Source organism: Adiantum capillus-veneris, chromosome 28, assembly GCF_014529385.1.
Source record: "Adiantum capillus-veneris isolate H3 chromosome 28, ASM1452938v2, whole genome shotgun sequence".
Taxonomy (NCBI): Eukaryota; Viridiplantae; Streptophyta; class Polypodiopsida; order Polypodiales; family Pteridaceae; genus Adiantum; species Adiantum capillus-veneris.
The window spans coordinates 53,652,721-53,674,117 of NC_140958.1; the positions used below are offsets into that span (position 1 = coordinate 53,652,721).

Genomic DNA, 21,397 nt, shown 5'->3' on the forward strand with positions numbered 1-21,397 from the left:
AATTGAGTTCGAGCTTGGTGGAGCGGGTTCCTTCCTTGCTTTCTCTTGTCTTGTAGAGGCTTGTTCTTGCCGTTGCTGCTTTAGCGGGCAATCCGGTTTCATATGTCCTTTCTCGCCACAGTAGAAGCATCTTCCTTCCTCTCTGAAAGTTTGAAGTTGAGTAGGAGAAAGATACTTAGTTCGCTTGCCATTGCCCTCTGGCTTCTTAGAATGATCATAGTCCCTAGATGGAGGACGTTTTCTTCCTTGGCTCCCTTGGTCATCGTAGACCCCTCTTTGTCTTGCACAGTAAGTGCTATGCTCCATTTTTCTGGGTGTCCCAATTGAGTGCAAATCCTCAGCAATGATTGCTGACTCCATCATCCTCTGAAGAGTGTCATGCGGATACACTTTCATACTCTTTCGAAGTTGCGGTTGGAGACCTGCTTCGAACTTTCGTTTCTTTTCCTCGTCGGCAATCTTCATGAAGGGATTGACCTTCAGAAGAACCGACCAATACTTGTCCACATAGGTCGTTACTCTTTCATGTTCCTTCTGGGCAAGCCAGTCCCATTCCTTCCGTATGTCATGCTCGAAGTCAGGTGGAAGAAATTGTTCATAAAATTCAGATTTGAAGCTCTCCCAAGTTCTGGCCTGAGAACCTTCTAGAATCTTGGCTAACCACCAATTACTTGCCGTTTCCTTGAGGTGCATCCCCACATGGCGTAATTTGGATCTTTCTGTGAAGTGCCCATTGGTAAAGGCGACTTCAAACTGTCGGATGAAGGATAGTGCTTTGGAGATGTCTCTCCGTCCGTTGTAGGTTTCGAACTTGATGTCCTTGTCGCCCGATTTGAAGACTCTCATGTGATGTTGAGACTTGCGACCGTGCTTCTTGAATCGAGGCTTGTCTTTAGGTTGATGTAGGGTAGTCGTAGTAGCGGCTCCCTTCTTCTGACGAGATGATCAAGAAGTAGAAGTATAATCAGGAGAGTAGGATGGAGATGAGATAGAGATGTCCTTGCTCTCGTCTAGCAAAGAGAGCGCTTTTTCCTGGCCTTTCCTTGGAGTAGGCCATTCATTCCGATCCAAGGATCCTTTGTGCACCTCGGCACGTTCTTCTTCTCTTTCCTCCTGTGGTCTCACGCCAACAGTGTTGTCTTGATGCCTGGCTGCATCGGTTCCATTCGTTTTCTTCATTCCGCCCAAGAGCTTTTGGACATCTGGGAATAGTAAGATTTGTTGCAAATCCGCAAGCTGAGCTTGCACTTGTGAAGCTCCTCTTCAACGCTTCTCCCTTGGTTCGACATGGTTCTTCCCGGAATCGTCCTTCTTTGCAGAGAAAGAGAGGAGTCAGAGCTCTGATACCACTGTCACAAAACGGGACCGTACACGAGCACTTAGAAATCTGAAAAATATAATACTTTGCAAACATGAGAGAAGGGAGAAGATCGACACAGTATTGGCCCCCACCGTTAAGAGTATTCTTTATTCAGGGAGAATTCTTTTACAAGCACGAGAACCCGAGGAAACCCCTCCGTTCTGTAATCTTAGACCCGAAGGTCATGCTTTCCCGTAAAGGGCTTGGGCACAAGGCCGTTCCTTCCCGTAAGGGACTTAGGCGTGAAGCCATACTTCCCGTTAGGGGCTTTCCTGTAAGATGGGAGATTCCTGCAAAACAAACCACACAAAGCAACAATTCTCAATGTGTATCAACACCTTATAGCAGTTGCTCCTTGCTCGGAAAAGCGACCTCCGTACTCAGTCGTCACACGAACACCTGCAATTTCCTTCACCAACCTCTGCTCCAGAATCCCAACGCTAGCTTCTTCTGCTGCTTCCGGCGTGTCCCAGAAACTGAACGTTGGCTGCTACTTTATAGGGCCTGGCACCCGACGGGAATAGAGGCCGAAAAAGCAGAACCCTGGCGCCCTAGAGAGAGGAGAAAGAAAGATGGCTGAATCAGGCTCCCCCCCCCCCCCCCCTCCGTAGCTTTTTAGAGCTGGCTTTTTTTTAAGAAGAGCCTTGCTTTATTTTATTATAATAGGACTGGTCACTTAAAAGTGGCCGGCCACTTTATAAAATAAAGTGTGAACCTGTTCAAACTTTAAAAACTCACTGAGTTAGTGAAAATAATGCTACACGAACACATTCCAAGCGTCCCCGGGTGCAGAACACGGCACAGATGCAATGCAGACACAGACTCCTCCCGGGAAAACATCTGCCTTCCCGCAAATGTTCCTGCTTTTCGTAAAAAGCTTCATTGAACCCATCGTTATTCTTGTGCTTGCGTTCTTACGCGTATTTTCTTACTCAGTTCGGATTTCCTCCTTAGCCTACGGGATGCCCCCTTACTGATGCACCCGTCACCCATCATGTGACGCATCAAGGGCACTCGTAACCCGGCCCTTTCCACCAAACTTACAGAAACTCCTTCGCGATGTTTACCGTCACCCATCAAATGACACATCAGAGTTGTCCGTTCTCGATGGCAATTCCTGTAGCTACAATCTCTTAACAGTTCTTAGTGCACACAATAAAATATCCTAAAAAAGAGATTAATCATTAAAAATAAGAAAATAGTCCAATTAGCAACAGGAAGCTTTCTGGTGAGCTGTCACAGAAATTCAGCGGGCTGTAATTCCCTGTTTTTCACTGCCGGGTGCCCAAAAGCCTGTACACGCATCCCAAGGCTCTCACAAGGTTCCCCCAGTGTTCCCTTGCAGTTTAGGTGCGAAACCCTAAACCTGCAGAAAAACACAGCAGGCTGTAATTCGCTGTTTCGGATCGTTTTTAGTGGGGCGAACACGCCTACGCGTGTCCCAAGGGCTCCCGCACGCAATGGGACAGTTCCCCTCTGAATTGGACGAGTTTTCACACGAGAAAACTCTCCGAACTCGCAATTTCTCGCGATGGAACTGTGCGTACCTGTGGGGGATTAGCAATTAGCTAATCCGGTTCCTGTTCAGAAGGCTCTTGCCTTGGCAAACGCGCATAAACCACCAGAACTGTACATGTTCAACTGAGTAGCCCAACTAGTGGGGCATTACCATATGTGCCAAAGGGGGGAGAGAGATGCACGAGAGCAAATCATCGCGCTACATGAGACAGAGGAGAAGGCAAGCTTTCCATTAAAGCTGTAGTCCTGCACCCACTACTCACACACACACTGTAGCTCACTTATGTTCAAAAATCAGCCTCCTCTCTCAAATTGGGCGCCCCCTCTTCATGCTGGAAGTGGCAAAACTGCCTGGAGCCGCCATGTGTCCAGTTTGCCCCTTTTGAGTTAATTCTCTAGTTCCCACTGACTTATAAAGTTGTAAGTGACTTTCCGAGTGGCCCAGATTTCATTTGGCGCACACAGGCTTCCATACTCATCAAAATTCAGTGCTAACTGGTCCGACCAGTCCCACACTAACCGACCCAGACTCCCGCTGTGAGAAACCTATTCGGCCACAGCCGTTTCACACTGGCCATGCAATGTCCACTTGCACCTTTTCAAGGGTTCCGAGGAAAACAACTAAAAATAAAATAAATAAAAATATCTAGTACTTATTTACGGAAGGCAACAGGAAAAATACACCTCCTGGTGACACACCCCACCCTTGAAATACTGCAAGCGACCTCGCTTGCATGCCAATAATACATGCAGTATCTCCTGATATCACATATATTCTATGATGGGAATCTAAGATATACATGCTTCCGGAAATGTAGCGTTGGACGATTAAACAATCCCACCAACCTGGCTACTACACATATATCAAGCATAGAAGTCTTCTAGTGTCTTCTAATGAAAAAAAAAAAAAAAAAACGGCTGCGATCTCTACGCGAGCAGCTATTCGTGCGTGTGGCTAGGAGCTATAAAAGCATCACATGCCCTCACTCAGAGGGGAGGACCAATCTTTGCAAGGAGGAGAGACTGCTGCAGATTTCAGCCGTAAAGAAGACGTTGCCGATGATGCCCATGGCTGCCCCAAGTGTACCAGATGTCGCCAAGACCCAATGCGCGAGTTGCCTCGCGAAGAAGTGCCTACGAAGCGTGTTTCCATCGCGACAAGTTGCTGTTTTTCTCTGTTTTCAGCCAATAAACGTCGTAGACGGGGACACACCTCTTTTGTGTGTAGGATTGGAAGAGAAGGAACCCCAGAACACACCTCTTTTGTGTGTAGGATTGGGAGAGAGGATTTTCTATGGAGAGATCTCTTCCGGGGAATTGCTTTTCGAGAACGGAGTTGTGTTTCGAGCGTCGAGACTTTGAAAGTAACGATTTTCATGTTATGAACTCTGAGTATTTGTTTGCAGGTGTACTTCCTCTTAGTGAGGGAGTAGGAGCAGAGGAAGGTATGAGCCTCTGCAAAAGAAAAGCGCTCTGAGGAACTAGAGCCAGATCAGCCCAAGGGTTTCGTACCCGAGTTTGGGAAGTAGATCCACCGATCGGAGAGAGGTAGTCTCTCAAGTTGTGATCCGGAAGTTGGGATTCCCAAGTAAGGACTTCGTGTCCGGGAAAGCAGAGTTGTTATGCAGGAAGAGGACTCTGGAAAGAGAGTTGGAAAAGAGTTGCAGGCATGCCGTGCCCTGAGTCTGGAAGGTGAGATCTAGAGGCGAGAACCTTGATTCTCGAGGAATTGGAATAAGGAACGGAAGTTCCTTGGAATAGGGTTTTGCCCTAGGAATCGGAAGCTGAGGCTTCAAGGAACCATCAAGTCTTATTCTAGAACGAACGTGGTAATACGTTCGGTTCAAGTGCTTGTATAGACTTCTCCTCAGTAATAAAGATACTATTACGGGGGGGGGGACCAGCCCATCTTCTGGTCTCCAGTACTGTGTCGATCTTCTCACTCTCTATCTCTCTCTCTATTTATTTCTCTCTATATCCTCTGGCTTCAGTAATAAGTGATAAATCCTATTTATCCGAATGTATTTTATATTGTTATGCGCTCCCGTTTGTGACACTTAGAGCCAAAGACAGAGTTGCACTACACATGTCATTGCCCGGCGTACTATGAGATACGCGGCCGCTTCCACTGCGTGTTCAGAGAAGGTTTCGGACCATTTTCTAGAGTCATGAGATACGAGGATCAGAGATGTCTCGGATTGTTCCTGCTAGAGCTGCGCAGACTTAGGGAGAGCTTGCTGAGGACACCAGGGGAGAGATAGTCTCATAGACGAATCACAGATTTCTTTACACCAGCCAGGGGAGAGCTAGACGAGCATTCATCACAACAGATCTCAGAGCCCACCCACACTAGAGGTACGTTGCTTGACCGAGCCGTTAAGCTTGCAAATCCAGATGCCCGCAACCACGGGGGGTCTCCCACCATCGACGAAAGCTGCAGCAGAAGATACAAATCACTCTAGCTCGACATGCAAGACGCCCAACTAGAGTACTGACCATGGAGGAGGTTGATGAGAGTCGACAACGACCGATGAGAGATTTCATTTGAACCCACCAACCCTCCCCCTCTCCCCTATATCTCATCTCAACTCTTAATCAGTTTTCGATTCATTTCCTTAGTATTTTAGTGCTAGTTCTTTGTAATTTCTGTACTCAGACATGATATCAGATTCACCAATTGTAACTTTTTGGTCTCATAGGTCATTTTGGCCTTTCGAAGACGTTAAAATATAACATTTCATTTCATTCTCTCTCTCTCTCTCTCTCTCTCTCTCTCTCTCTCTCTCTCTCTCTCTCTCTCTCTCTCTCTCTCTCTCTCTCTCTCTCTCTCTCTCTCTCTCTCTCTCTCTCTCTCTCTCGTGCGCCGAGATGTGGTGCTTCTTCACCTCCGACCCGACTCCGAAGGCTCTTCAGTCCCTCTCGGCTCCTCAAGTTGGACCATGCAAAATGGTACCAAATGCATTTTAAGCCACGTGGCATGCCTAAATCCACTCCCTCGTAATAGAGTAGTATATATGAAAAAGGGAAGGTTATTTTTGAACCAGTCTTGCTTGGTGGACGTTGCTATAGAACATAGAACATCAGAGGACATACGCAGATTGACATCAAGCATCTAGCACTGCAGTAAACAAGTACAAAGTGCACTAGCGAATTTTTAACAAAGAATTGCATAAATGATGATTGGTTACCTTTGTAGCTGACTATAAAATGGTCCAATTTCATGGCTTGCTCTACAACTATTTGAGCAGTGAGACCAAGGCACGGCTCTTTGTCGTACATGCTTAGATAGATTTTGGAGCGCAGTTGGTTACTTGCTTAGTTGGTTGTGATTGTTATCGCCTCAGCTTTTATTGTCGAGCACGAGCGGATGAGTAGAACCAATTGATAGGCAACAACAATAGCTCAGCTTGGGACTTGATGAGCATTGGGAAGACGCAAGTTGTGTCCCATAGAGCTAACTATATAACAAAGGGCTACTAAAGGGGATGATTGAATCGTGCAAAGGGTTGTAGCTTAGTCATTATGCTTAAACCTTACTCTTTTAACCTACTTTGGTAGTTGTTTGTAGATTACCATTCAGCCTGGTAATTGTCATTTAGTCTCTAGACCGGAGACCCATCTTACTCTAAATCAAGGATAGTCAATTTTTCCTTATTCTCGTAGATAGAGAGAGAGAGAGAGAGAGAGAGAGAGAGAGAGAGAGGCACCACGTGCCAATAGAAAAGAACAAACTAAACAAACTTTTAGCACTTCCATAACTATTGAACTGAAAGAGAGAGACGACACGTGACACAATGGCGGAATTCCACTCTAGAGAGTATTGACCCCAAACCTTGGCGCCCCTTTCGGTATTTCTTTATATTACTTGAACTCAGTACAGTGCCGGTAGTCGCACTCTGCACCTTTTCATTGAAGCGTTCCAGAGAATGAGCCCTCTGCACTTATTTAAAGGCTCTTAAAGCAATTTACATGAAAAGCCTTCAAACTCAAAAGCAGATGCCCAAAAGCTGCCAGCATGATTTATGGAAATTTGTACAACTGCCACATCAACAGTGTAAATCGTGAAAATCCGTACAAACTACCACATCAGCATGTCAGCGCAATTTGCGAAGCGTCCGTACTGTTGCCACATCATCAACTGCTTTATTTTAATGTCTTTGGGTTACTTGGGCCCCATCAGACGGGGTCCCATAAGTTGGCAAGAACTTCTCTTTAAAAAATAGTCCACTCGGCAAGACTTTGCAAGTTGGTAAAACTTCTTATGTTGCTTCTGCTTCTGCACTTAGGGTTTAGGCCCCTCGGCCGAGACCTGCAAGTTGGCTCCGTTCTTCAATGACTTGCCACGTCAGCAGTTAGTGACATCCCCCCTTCTTGATAGCGTCCGCGATTACAACATATCTACAAAACAACTCAAGTTAGCTCAAAAATTTTCGAGGGTCATTGCGAGGGACAATCTGCTTGTTTTTTTGTTAAGGACTTGGCTTCTCCTTTCGTCCAGATTGGAACTCTTGATATTTTGGCGTAGTAAAATTAGCCATCACACCCAAACCGCACTAATATTCCACGAGTGTCTTGATGCATTAAAATGACATACCCAGGCAATCTCATGCAATTAGGAATATTCAATGGTTGGCACATCACAATGCAACACAAATGCTCACATATGCATGTTACAAGACATATAAACATAAAGTCACCGATGAACACTCCCCCTGCAAATAACCATCCAGGTCCGGGCCATGAGCTGTTCAACGACTCCCTCATCACTCCTCCTGCAAATAACCTAAAAAGGTCCGGGGCCATGAGATATAGAGGCCTTTTACAAGGGCCAATACGTCTAGGCTCGAAACTCCGCCAAGTTCTATCGTCTCTCTCTTGAAAGCGCGAAGCTAAGGGTACCCGTAGATGCACGTCGCGATGTAGTGCAGGATGCAAGATTGGGGCAAGAAGCAGGAGGCGGAGTGCAGCAGAGAGAAAGCGCTAGGGATCGAAGCAGGGAGAGAGAGAGCTCACGTTTCTGGGAAAAACTCAATAAGTGAGTTTTGGGTTTTCCCACTTTTATTATAAGTGACTTTTAAAAAATGTGTCCAGGTTCAATGTGAACCTGGACAAAGTATAAAAACGTACAAAACGGGGTTATTTAGGCCTTTAACCCAACAACCTCCCACTGACGTCCTCTCCCTCCTCCTGCAGCTGGGTCAAAAGGGCCAGAAGTCAATGCTTGTACCCATACTTGTCCTCTTGGCGTGTCGGAAGACGCTTCACGGCAACTTCCTGCAAAATTATGGTTTATTCATTAGATAAATCTTCAAATAACATATATATTATCAATAAATTAAAGCATACATATAATACTTACAAACTCATGTCAAAGTGTATCATAGCCTCCACTCCCAAGATGTGATGCTCCAACAAACTCCAAACGTGCTCTAGATGCATCTCTCTGCTGCTGAAATCTCTCAGGATTGTCTTGTGTCTCTCGTGCAATCCCCGCCCACTTCTCTGCGTCCAACCATGCCGCATGAAACGTGGCATTTTTGGCTAAATAGACAACACTTTGGCTATCACAACTGAAACCCGGCCCGTAGGGCGGTAGGCGTTGGCTTTCACTCGAAATTCTTTACTTTGTATATATACACACACACACAGCACTTTGCAAAGAGAACCTGCGAGGGGAGTTAACACTTGAATACACACACACGGCTCGGAAGCTAGAATGCTCCGAGCAGACACCGACAACCTGTAGGCCCCAAAATTGGCGCCCCTTTCGGTATTTCTTTATTCTTTAGGAGGGTAAATTACAAGGTAAGGTCCTGGGAATCCTTCACGTGTATCCACCTAGATACCATTTGATTTGGCCAAATTTCGGCAACATAACAGCCCCAAAACTTGCGCGAAACCAATTCCCCTGCTGGAACTCACTTGCACTGGCGTATACCCTCTGATTCCTGTCCAAAAACAGTAAATTCAGCACGCTGTATTTACTGGTTTTTGCCCTGTTTTCAGCCCCAAACAGTCCCCTAACTGTCATCTGCCAGTGGGGCACGATTCCCAATGATCCTGGCGTCCGTATGGCTGAAAAACAGTGAATTTACAGCGCATACACAGCGCTGATTTTGCACCTGTACGGTGAGGTTATGACCCTCACCAGTGCCTGCTTTGGAGCAGCAGTTAGCTACCCCTGTTCCTGCTCAAGGAGGCTCTTGCCTCAGCACAAAAGCATGAACCCACACAACTGTACATCAGTCAAATGAGTAGCCCTCTTGTGGGGCATCACATAACTGCACGTAGGGGAGAGAGAGAGCAGTGTGTAGTGTGCAGGGCATCACTCCTAGCACCACACTGTACATGAGGGAAAGAAAGCACTCCATAGCTCTTAACCTGTGACAGGTTCTCAATGAAGCATCCTCCCAGCATAAATCGAGCGCCCCCTCTGCTGCCCTTGACCTGTAATGCATCTGTGAACAAATAGATGCAAAAAGGAGAAGATTTCCATGGCTGCCAAAACCTGCGTATCGCTGAAAACACAGCAAAACAGCCCCGTAAACACGCATCTGATGCCTTCCAATGCTGAAAATGAGCTCCTTGGACCTAGGCAAAGTCATGGGAAGCTCAAAAATGGAGAGAAATGGCTGAAAATCCAAGTTACATCCTCCAAAACTGCTCTCAAAAGTCAGTTACGAGTTCTCTTCTCCCAAACTTGGTAAATTGACCAAGAAGTGCCACTTGGCACTCATGCATGCAATTTCCCCGCATTGGGTTTCCTCCTTAAAAATCTCTCAACTGGTGCATCAGTTGACTTTGCAGCAAAGTACTAAAATGTTCCCTTGGTCATACCGAAGGTAATGACGCGAACACATTTCACGGCCCAGAATAGCAGTTCCCTAATTTTTAGGAGATGCTTCCGTCGGGCTCCCGCTGGTCTTTTGACCATCTATCCTCATTGGGACCGCATCCAAAAGTGCAATGTGGCCCAACTGTCGGATACTTTCTGTTGGACTTTATGCCTTTATTGAGTTCACTTCCTAGTATCCACCAACTTGCTAAGTGCGACGGGGGGAACCTGTATGATCTTGCTCTGAGCCTAGACATCCTCTTACTGTACGAATTCCAGTGCCGACCAACTTCCCGTCTGCGGGGTGAAACTACCGTTCACATTGGCCATACAATGTCCGACCATTTGCAACTTCAAAAAGAGGGTCTCAAAAATAAAACAAAAATCATTGGAAGAAACCAACAACTAAGGTTAGCAATTGCCACGTCCTCGTGACAACAACCCAACACGGGTAAATGAGCAGGTATGCCAAGTTCTTTTGCAAGTCTGCCCAACCAAATGGCCTCCTTTGAAGCTTTTGTGGCTGAAATGTATTCAGCCTCAGTAGTACTCAATGCCACAACTTTTTGCAACCTAGAACACCGAGAGACTGCACCAGTAGCAATAACAAATACATATCCATTGGTTGATTTCCTGGTATCCATGTCACCTGCCATGTCTGCATCACAATATCCTTGCAACTTCAAGTCACTTTTTCCATAACAAATACACTTTGATTGTGTACCTTTCAAATATCTCAAAACGCATTTGACAGCTTCCCAATACGCTTTGCCAAGATTCGACATGTATCGACTAACAACTCCCACTGCATAAGCAATGCCGGGACGAGTGGCAACCATAGCATACATAAGAGAACCACAAGCTGATGCATATGGGATTCCCTTCATTTCTTTCAATGCCACCTCATCCTTTAGGCAATATGCTTTGCTAAGGTACTCCAAGAGGCTTAGCATCAGCCATATTAAGCCTGTCAAGTACTTTTGCAATGTAACTTTCTTGAGATAAAAACAACAATTTCAGCTTTCTCTCTCTTTTAATACACATGCCCAAAATATGCTCTGCATCACCCAAATCCTTCATAGCAAATGCTGAATTTAGCTTACGTTTCAGAGCATCAAGACTAGTCTTATGTTTCTCGGCAAGCAACATGTCATCAACATAGAGAACAAGTATGATGGGACTACATCTTCATCCCTTTTCGTATACAAACAATGATCTGCATGGCTGCGTTTAAAGTCTTGAGAGAGCATAAAAGTGTCAAACTTCTTATACCACTGCCATGATGATTGTTTCAAACAATACAGAGCCCTTTTCAGTTTGCATACAGGTTCCTCACGTGTAGGAACTACAAAACCTTCAGGTTGTTTCATGTATATGTCCTCTTCAATGTCACCATGCAAAAACGTTGTCTTTACATCCATTTGATTCAATTTCAAATCAAGCACCGCAACGAGAGCAAAAAGGACACGTAAAGTTGTAAGCTTTACAACAGGAGAAAAGATTTCTTAAAAATCAATTCCTTCTTTCTGTGCATAATCTTTTGCAACCAATCTTGCCTTGTACTTGGGTTTTTCATCCACAATCTTAATCTTGTATACCCATTTGTTAGGAAGAGCCTTTCTCCCTTTAGACAATGGCACAAGATCCCAAGTATCATTTACATACAAGGATTTCATTTCCTCTTGCATTGCAAGCTCCCACTTACTGCTTGACTCACATGTCTTAGCCTCTTTATAAGTGAGAGGCTCCCCTTCATCTGTCAACATAATATAATGCAAAGAGGGATCATATCTACTCACATTCCGCCTTGGACGAGTAGAACGCCTCACCCAATGATCCACATTATCTAGAAATGGGTCTACATCAGATGGAACAATGATATCATCAACAAAGAGCTGCTGTACATCATTTTCAGCCCTGTTTTCAGCATTGTTATGTGGCTGCACATGCCCTTCAGGAGCCTCGTTTTGCTGTCCAACATCATCTGGCTCAAACACCAGTGGTTCATCAACATTTTTAGCCATATGTGGTGCATCCCGAGGGTCAAAATTGGGCCTAATAGGTGGTTGTACATGCTGAAATTTGACCTTCTTATGGTCACCATTAGAGGCACAATTGTTTTTAAGCAGCCTTGCCTCATTAAAAACAACATCCCGGCTGCGTACAACCTTTTTGAGCTGAGGTAACCAAATTATGTGGCCCATTTCACCTTCTTCACCGTACCCCATGAAGAGGCCTTTAATGGACTTAGCATCCAGCTTACTCCTCAGCTCAGATCTTACATGCACAAACGCTTCGCAACCAAAGACGCGTAAGTGATCATATGAAGCAGGTTTACCAGACCAAACCTCTTCAGGGATGTCACCTTTCAAAGAAATGTGAGGGAATCGATTACATATATGCACTGCAGTTTTTAGAGCTTCTCCCCAAAATCCATGAGGGAGATTAGTTGTGGACAGCATGCATCTCACCCTCTCACATCAAGTCCTATTGTATCTTTCAGCCACACCATTAGAAGAGGGGCTGTACGGAACAGTAAGCTCCCTCTTAATGCCCAAATTTTCACAAAATTTGCTAAATTCACCACTTATGAACTCACCCCCATTATCCATACACAAGCATTTCAGCTTTTTACTTATTTGGGTAATCACAAATGCATGAAATTGCTTAAACGCAGCAAAGGCTTCATCCTTAGATTTGAGCAAATGAACCCAGATTTTTCTAGAATGATCATCGACGAAAGAGACAAACTAATGTGCACCCCCCATAGATTTAGTGGGCATGCTACAAACATCAGAATCTACAAAATCAAACACATTAGATTTGCGAGACACGGGAGTAATAAGAACTTTTCACTTGCTTGCCATATTGAAATTCATTACTAAAATCAAGCTTTGTGCCTTTAGCATCAAGGTTGTTCAATTACAAAGCTTAGTAAGGCCTTTTTGGCTCATATGGCCAAGCCTCTTATGCCACAACTCCATATGTGAGTTAATTTCAACCAAAGCAATAAATTTGCCCAACAAGGCCTTTCCATGCAAGCAGTAAAGTGTCCCTTTCTTTGTACCTTTTACAATCAGACTTGAGCCTTTTGTCATCTTCCATGAGCCTCTCTCAAACAAAATGCTGTAACCATGCATATCCATCTGACCAACAGAAAGCAGACTCTTCTTGATTCCTGGCACATATCTAACATCATGCAAGACAAGCTCATTTGTGCCATCTATAGAAAGATGCACGGTGCCAATACCCTCAATGGACTATGCATGATTGTTTCCAAGGTAAACATGGCCATGGCTGCCTGCAACAAAAGTAGAAAGCACTCCTTGATAGGAGTCACATGAAATGAAGCACCGTAATCAACTATCCAAGTCTGGGATAATGCATCATTAACAGTCAATAAAGAATCAATTAGATCACTCTTGGTGATCTGCATATCCTGTGTATGAACATTGAGAGAGGCATCAGACTTATGAGCATCATCAGCTGACAAAGTGGCACATAAGATGTCTTCAACATCTGACAGCCCCTCAATAACAACACTTCTCTTTGTCCTTTGGATTGTCCTATGCATCTGTCTTGATCTCCTTCTTCTCTTTCTTTTTGTCTCCACCATTCTTCTTCCTTTCCAATTCTGCCTTATAGTACCTGCAGTCGGGTTTCTTGTGACCTTTCCTGCCACATTGATAGCATGTCACATCACCCTTGCCTTTGCTAGCATTTCCCATTTCTCTACTCTTACTCTTACTTCTTTGTGCATAGGCATTCTTCTTCTCTGTCCTGCCTCTAACCATGTTGGCTGAGCCACCTCCTTCTCCACTTGCTTTCCTCTTGATTTCTTCATTCAATATTGAACCCCTAACTCCATCAACAGGCAAGTTGGGATTAATTGACAATGAGACCACCAATGTTTCCCAAGAATCAGGTAGAGTCATCAGCAAGAAGATAGCTTTGAGCTTATCATCAAAAGGGGGCAAACTTGAGTCTTGTAATACTGAGACAGAGTGTCTGTAGTAAACAATGCCAAATGCTCTGCAGCACTCTTGGACTCATCTAATTGCATGCCAACAAGTTTCCGCATCGAATGCACCTGATTAATTGGGGTCGTATTCTTATACGTTGCCTTCAATTTCTCCCACGACTCAAACGCATTGACAAGACCCTTGATATCTACCAAGATTTCGTCAGAGACGGCCATTTTAATGTAGGTAATGGCCTTCTTGTTCAATGTAAGCCATGTTGCATCTAACATATCTTCTGGCTTCTCTGCTTCAAGTGCCCAGTCACAATCTTTAAGAAAGAGGATTCCTTGAATCCTATCCTTCCAAAGATCAAAACATGTTCCCTCAAACCGCTTGATCTCGAAGAGATTCTTAACGTCAGAGGAAGTCGATGCCATAGTTGCACAAACAAGAGGACTTAAATGCTGAAATTTTTGGGCAAAATGCACCAAAAACAGAATATAACCTCACCGCAATGTGCACAACAGCTTCAAAGTGTCACAGAAGCAATTTGAGCCAAAACTATGCAAGTTTAGGCAAGAATAGCAATTTCTGAAATTTTTTGTGCAAAAAATTCAGCAAGTAAATTTTTGCCCAAAAACAACAAATGTTGTTGTTTTTAACCTCAAAGAGTGTACATAATGCAAAAACACAGCCTTTGGGAGCATGTATGGATAAAAGCCCCAATTTTTAGCATAAAAGTGTAGAAAATTACTTGAAAAGGGCATTTTGCATCCAAAACTTGCTTAATGCATTTAATACTTTCCCCAATCCAAATACATCAAATGTACATTTGCATAAACCTGCGTAAATCTGTAATTTGCTGTAAAACCTGTTTTTCAGCAAATTTGGTTGATTTAGGGTAGTAGAGACCAAGTACAAGTGTTCCCACAACTTAATACATCATGAGAGAACTTGTACTTTGCTGTAATAACCTGTTTTTTACCTGTTTATTACCTAAAAACAGCTTGTTTTGGGCTGCTTTGGCACTCTAAATATGCCCGGTGACCCCGGAAGCAAGGGGGTTCGCGATAGAAGTGGAGATTGTCACAAGAAAACACCTTTTGCTTGCTGTCTAGCCACCTGCGCAGGTCCTTGTGAAACCCTAGGACTCTAATATCAGTTGAAAGCGTCACTATTTTTCTCAAAGGCAGGGCCATGCAGATGTTGATAGCTACCAAGCAGCATACTCCACGTACTTGGCAAGCTTTCAAGAAAAATTTTGCCCGAAGTTGTATGGTTTCTGACATCTTCCTTCGGAGTGTAACTTCTGGCAGAGTGGGGTATCCTAAAATGCTTGCCATAGAAACCCTAACAGATTATATCTTGAAATTTCACGACATCTCCCAGTAGATGTCTCTTCACAATCAAATGACCTTGGAGGTCCAATGCGATTGCTATCTTGGGACTACCATCGCCGCCAAAGAAACACTGTTTGTCCAAGAGCTGATGGACCATGTTGTGCTTGGCTACGACCCTATGGAATGAACCTAACCCTAATTTTTTGGTGCAAGTTTCAGGATGAAAAGTCGGTCGACTTTTAGAGCTCGACTGCTGTCGAGATTGCTTTTTAAAGTTTGAAATCTGTTTGAGAACTTGTTTGGTGATCCTGTTTGGAATTTGTTTTGGAATGGATGGTATCTGTTTTGAACCTGTCTTGGTGCCGATTTGAATTATTTGACTCTGGTTTTAATACGGGTTTCAATGATTGGTGATTTTACTCCCGGGTGGAGTAGTGAGAAATTATGTTTGAGAATCATACTCATGGCCCGGACCCTTGTGGTTATTTGCGGGGGGAGTATTGAATGATTGAAAAGTGCTCTTTTTTTACTCATGGCCCAAACCCTTGTGGTTATTTACGGGGGGAGTATTGTTGTTGTGACTCCCGGCCCGGACCTGGATGGTTATGTGGGAGGAGTATTAAGAAGTCTGAGCAGTGGTTACTCTCAGCACCTCCAAACGACGCAGGCTGCGGTCTGGGGGGCGTTTGGTTGTAAAAGGCCTCTATATCTCCCGGCCTGGACCTTTTTAGTTTATGCGGGAGGAGTGATGAGAGAGTCGTTGAATATCTCCCGGCCCGGACCTTTTTAGTTTATGCGGGAGGAGTGATGAGGGAGTCGTTGAATATCTCCCGGCCCGGACCTTGTTAGGTTATGCGGGAGAAGTGTTCATTAGCGACTTTATGTTTCTATGTCCTATAACATGCATATGTGAGCATTTGTGTTGCATTGTGATGTGCCAATTACTGAATATTCCTGATTAAATGAGATTGCCTGGGTATGTAATTTTAGTGCATCAAGACACCGGTGGAAGATCAGTACGGTCCGGGAGTGATGTCTAATTTTACTACGCCGGAATATCAAGAGTTCCGATCTGGACGAAAGGAGAAGCTAACTCCTTGATCAAAACAGCCAAAAGGAGAAGCTAACTCCTTGATCAAAAGAGCCGAAAGGAGAAGCTAACTCCTTAACAAAAAGAGCAAACTGAATGTCCCTCAGAATAACCCTCGGAAAAAAAAAATTCCAGCTAACTTGAGTTGTTTTGCAGATATGCTGTAATCGCGGACGATTACTCTCTTTCAAGAAGGGGCGATGTAACAAATTGCTGACGTGTCAAAGCCACTGAAGAACGGAGCCAACCTGCAGATCCCGGCCGAGAAGCCAAAACCCTACGAAGAAGCAGCAGAAGAAGAAGAAGAAGTTTTACAGACTTACAAAGTCTTGACGAGTGGCCTATTTTTAAAGAAGAGTTCCCACCAACTTACACGACCCCGTCCGATGGGGCCCAAGTGACCTAAAGACATTAAAAATAAAGCAGAACATACTCAAAAGACTTTGCACATCAAAATATAATGATGTTGCACTTCTACGGACGTTCCGGAATTCGCAGTGGAATTTTAGGGAAATCCCGAAATTTTAGGAAAGTGATTTTCTGGGGTCAGCTTTTCATATTTGATGCTTTTAGGCTTTAAGCCTTTAAATATGAGCCTTGGGGACCCTCTCTGACACTCTTCAACGCGCAGATTGTAGAGAAGGTGCTCCCCGGTTGTTGTACTTTGCGAATCAACAGTAATATAAAGAAATACCGAAAGGGGCGCCAAGGTTTGGGGCCAATACTCTCTGGGGTGGAATTCCGCCACTCCGTGTCACGTGTCGTCTCTCTCTCTCTCAGTTCAGTTGTTATTGAACAGTTGTTATTGAAGTGCTAAAAGTTTGTTCAGTCTGTTCTTTTCTATTGGCAAGTGGTGCCCGTCTTGTGACAGATCCAGTGCAGTCCAAACTACACAAGAGGGGAGCCACTCCACTCCTTTATCACAGGTTACCTCGATGGGAATAAAGTGAATGATTTCTCTTTGAGATTTCAGAGATACTGACATGCTGATAGTGTTTTGTCGAATGACTTTATGAAAGGATCTACATTTGAAATGGGAATTCCTGAACTGAATTTGATACATGTGCTCTCTCATGTGTGTATTGTTTGAGTACGTGTCAGAAAGATGAAATGACTGCAGCATTTTATCTAATCACTTGACAAGTGATGTGAATGTTGTAGCAATGAGATTTAGTACATCAAGACATTCGTGAAAAGATCAGCGCAGTCTAGATGTGATTGCTAAATAGAGGATGTGATTGTGATGTGAATGTTCAATGACTGTCACCTTCGTGCAAATGCTGGATGTGTGCAGTCTAGTACGTCAGTACTTGAGAGTCAATGTCTAATGAGCTATTTTTTGTCCTTTGTCTATTTTGCAGATGTAACAAAGGCGATTACAGTTCTTTCAAAAGGGGGTTATGTCACAAGTTTGTAACATGGCATAGCTTCCAAGTTGCAAATTCTGGACGAAAGGCCAATATTTTCCCTCCCAACTTACTAGAGTTGGCCGAGGTGCCTAAAACCTCTTAAAGAAAAGCAAAGCCCCCAAATTTGTAGAAGTGCTGACGTGGAAAACTGTATAGACGTCCCCGGAATTCACGGAAAAGTGCTGACGTGACAATCCGTACGAACAAGCCCGCGTTTTACGCTAGGAACAGAGGCAGCAGCTTTTGGGAGTCCATCTTTTCACAGAGGCGTGGTAAGTAATCTTTCCCGAGTCCAATTATATATTCTATCAATGTGCTAACCTCCACTTGATATTTCAATCACCAATTGCGTGACATATCGGGAACCCTCAAACAGCAGTAACCTTTCTTTAACTTACAAAATATTTCGTTCGCAATGCTCTTTAAACACCAGTTCTTATGGTCTAGCTAAGAACTCCTTGATGCTCTAGTCTCCATCCGATCATGCAACATAGGGTAGCCTAGCAAAGATTCCCTTTCACATCGCTCTTGTCACCCTTCGATCATACATCCGAAATGTCCATTCTACGATGGTACAAGAGATTTCATGATGCTCTATTCACCTATCTAACGACATGCCCTAAAATATACTTTATGATTTTTTTTGCATCCACAAATCTAATTACTAAATCTAATGTGCACAAATTAGTTATCTTTATTACCAATTTAGCTATATGTAGAAATGGCCAACATAGCAAACCATCGTCTTGTATTTAAGCACCTTGGACTAGAACCCCTTTTGTGAGAAAGAGAGACACACACACACTAGCAATACTTGTATTTAAGGCTGAGAGAAATAAGTACAATAGAGACCAGCGCATGATCAAAAAGCACACTCCCAAGTCAAATGGTTAACAAACCTCCCTTTTTTAGAGGACCCTCTCCCTACAACCAATCCAATCCCTCAAGCAAAACCTCATGCTGGCGGTGACAGCTTTAAGTAAACAGCAATACCTCAAGCGTACCGACAAAGGATGGCACATGTCAGGCATCCACTGCAAAAAGAGTGAACAAACATTCATCCCATGCATACTGCTCACTTTTGGAAACGGCTGTCTAGTGAGAGGACATGTCAGCTTGCCAATCTACATTGTTAAAGTCCCCACCGACACTCTAATGATCCACACACGGCAATACAGCCATAAGTTTGTACCGCAAAAAAGCATAGATTTGTCGAAATATCCAAGTAGCCCTCCAAGAGATCTTGACTTCCATGAACATGTAATAGGGAACTTCGAAGCCAACAGGCCCAATGGAATTGTACACCCATGATTGTGCCAACAATAACTTGTACTCCTGCAGCAACAGAATATCCACATCCCCAACTGCAATTCTGTCCAGGTCTTGTCTCAATACAAGGGCCAATCACGCTAGTGGTGCACAAACCAATAGTACAATTTACAACTCCATGAATCCCCAATTATTTTCTCTAATCCTCTCTCTCTCCTCGTCTCTCACATGTAATGAAATCCATGTCCAATAGGCTCATCACTTTCATTTGATGGGAACTAGCATGTACAACATCGTCCATTATGGCAAAGCACTTGCACATTAATGCTGACACTCCTACTCAACCTTTCTACAAGCTTGAAAAAATGCGAACGTGGTTTGCTGCCACTTCTTATTCAAGCCTGTTTGAAAAATCACAAAGATACAAGGGCGATAGCCAGCCTCTCAGCACCCCCAATAAAAAAATGCTAGTCTTTCCATGTCTGTAGAGACCTTCATCAAATCAACTAACCTTGTCCCTGATGAGTTAACTTTCCACGCTTGTTGGCCATCTCCAAACGATGGTTTGAAGTCATCTTCAGCAACTTCTCCTGCAAATCAAACACACTTTCAAATTCTCATAGCCTCGATATCTTATAAAAGATAAGACCTGATGTCTCACTCTTACTTTAAGAGTGGAGCTATCATGTCGCACTGACAAGATATCACGCTCTTCCATCTCCTGCCCTCTTTCATTCATTAAAAAAGGGGACCAGTCAACTTCACAATGTACAAAAACATCACTAATGCTCAGATTACATGGATATAACTGCCCTTTGATATCTCTAAAACATGGTGAGAAGGGTTCAAAAAACCAATTTTTCAGACATAGAACCCAGATTAGTACGACATATGAATTGTATCTCTCACCTTTGTTGGCTTATAACTTTTTGTAGCGCTGCTTCCTGCCAAGACAAAGGGAAGCAATCTCATGTCAAAATGATGCCAAAAGGGTACATAATCTCTAAAATCATAATATTATTTTTCTTTATAACAAACGCCCCACAGATTAAAAAATACCTGTTCATGAAAAACCGCCTGCTGGACTTCCTCCTCGATTGTTTGCTGTTCCCTAGAACGGTTAGACATTATAGGAACCCACGGAGCTGGCTCATTACTAATGTGCTTAGGTACCTCTGCTTCTCCTTGTTGCTCCATATTGCTATTTGGCCCCTCAGCAAGCACATTCGAGGAGTCCTCACCAGTGACAGCTTCTTCTTCAAATCCTGTATCCCAACGCGATTTGCGCTTACCATCTTTGATTGGTTTCTGTTCCAAAGCAGAGCAATCCTGTGAGCACGGATCCTGCAAATGTGTTTGCTCAGTGTCATGTTCTTCGATCGGACGATTGCTTTGCCCTTCAAGAGTGTGTCTTGACAAATCCTGACATCTTTGAGGTTGCTCGGATAGTAGACCTACAGCAGAAGTAGAATTCGTGTGGGTGTGTTGACTGGGTACACTATGTTGGCTTAGTTGCTGCTGTGGAGCTCTTCCAGCTGGAGAACTCAAAGGCAAATGATTAAGGCTTTGCGGCGGCTGGACGTGTATACCAGGGGGTGAAGGATCTTGGGCTTGGTACGGAGGAAGGCCAGGTGGGAGGAGGGACCCTGCAAAGGGCTGTGTAGGTTGTGGTGGAGGGCACCCAAAAGGGGATTGTGGTCGTCCAGTTAAAGGTCCACAACCTTGCGGTGTGGAGCCTGGTACTTGAAGGTAAGCCTCTCCAGGCCTGGGGTGGGATGGATAGAAGGGGGGTGTGAAGTTGATGGGCTGCCCGGGGCGCATAACATGTGCATTCATAATCGTCTGTCTGGGCTCTATATGTGACTTGTTACCTTGACCGCTGGTTGGTACTCCTTGCTGCTGATTACTGCTTGGTGGAGGCAAGTTGCCTGCAGCGGTAAACTGCATGTGGGGTCTTGATGTGGTGGGGGTGCTTCCAACGGGCTGTTGTGCAGGCATAACATGGGAAGCTCCATTACTGAATTGCTTGAAGGCAAAAGATCCGTGTGGGTTTCCATTAAAGCTTTGGACGGGAGGCTGCTATTGCAACGCATGGGAACAAATTAAAGGAAAACTCAGACGTATGATTCTGCGTTTGCAAGCCTATTTGGCGTACCTGGTTTGGAGACGGAGTCGTGGAAGATTGCAGGGGCCGGAGATTCGCGTTCCCCGATGAAAGAGTTGGAGGTGGCGGTAATTGCATATTAGAAGCACACAGATTAGAGCAGTACTAGCTTTCATACAAGTATGGATGCAAGGCTGCAAGCTCAAGAGGGAAAGGTGGGTGTTTTAAAAGAAGCTAACCCACTCTTGCATGATAGAAAATGACAAATGGGATATGCACACATACTTTTCATTTCATAGTGAATCTAATCTGTGGTGTGGCTGAGGTGCTAGAACTTTCACAAGTATAACAATTAATTGGTCAATCAATACCCTGGGACTCAATGAGAGCAAGTGAGGAACAACCAGAGCGGACCATATACTTGCCTAAGGTTTACAAAAGCTTGTTTGCATCAACCATTCATTTTCATGGCCATTTGACCACTCATGATGAATGTCCATTCATTGGAAC

General features: G+C 44.2%; 1 protein-coding gene across 2 annotated transcripts in view; it reads right to left on the bottom strand.

Annotated features, from left to right (window-relative positions):
- The window catches only part of LOC147420467 (WW domain-containing protein), a 69,255-nt gene extending 48,157 nt beyond the window's left edge, over positions 1–21,098 (bottom strand). The window contains exons 1-5 of one of the 2 annotated variants that reach the window (XM_086504040.1): positions 20,939–21,098; positions 19,843–20,859; positions 19,693–19,727; positions 19,451–19,511; positions 19,295–19,373 (exon numbers count right to left, since the gene is read on the bottom strand). In XM_086504040.1, the coding sequence (XP_086360166.1) occupies positions 19,295–19,373; positions 19,451–19,511; positions 19,693–19,727; positions 19,843–20,859; positions 20,939–21,025 (1,279 nt within the window). In that variant the 5' untranslated portion in view covers positions 21,026–21,098. Of the gene's footprint in view, positions 1–19,294; positions 19,374–19,450; positions 19,512–19,692; positions 19,728–19,842; positions 20,863–20,938 lie in introns of both variants that reach the window. The other variant, XM_086504039.1, reaches the window with a different exon arrangement.
- Positions 21,099–21,397: the final 299 nt, after the last annotated feature.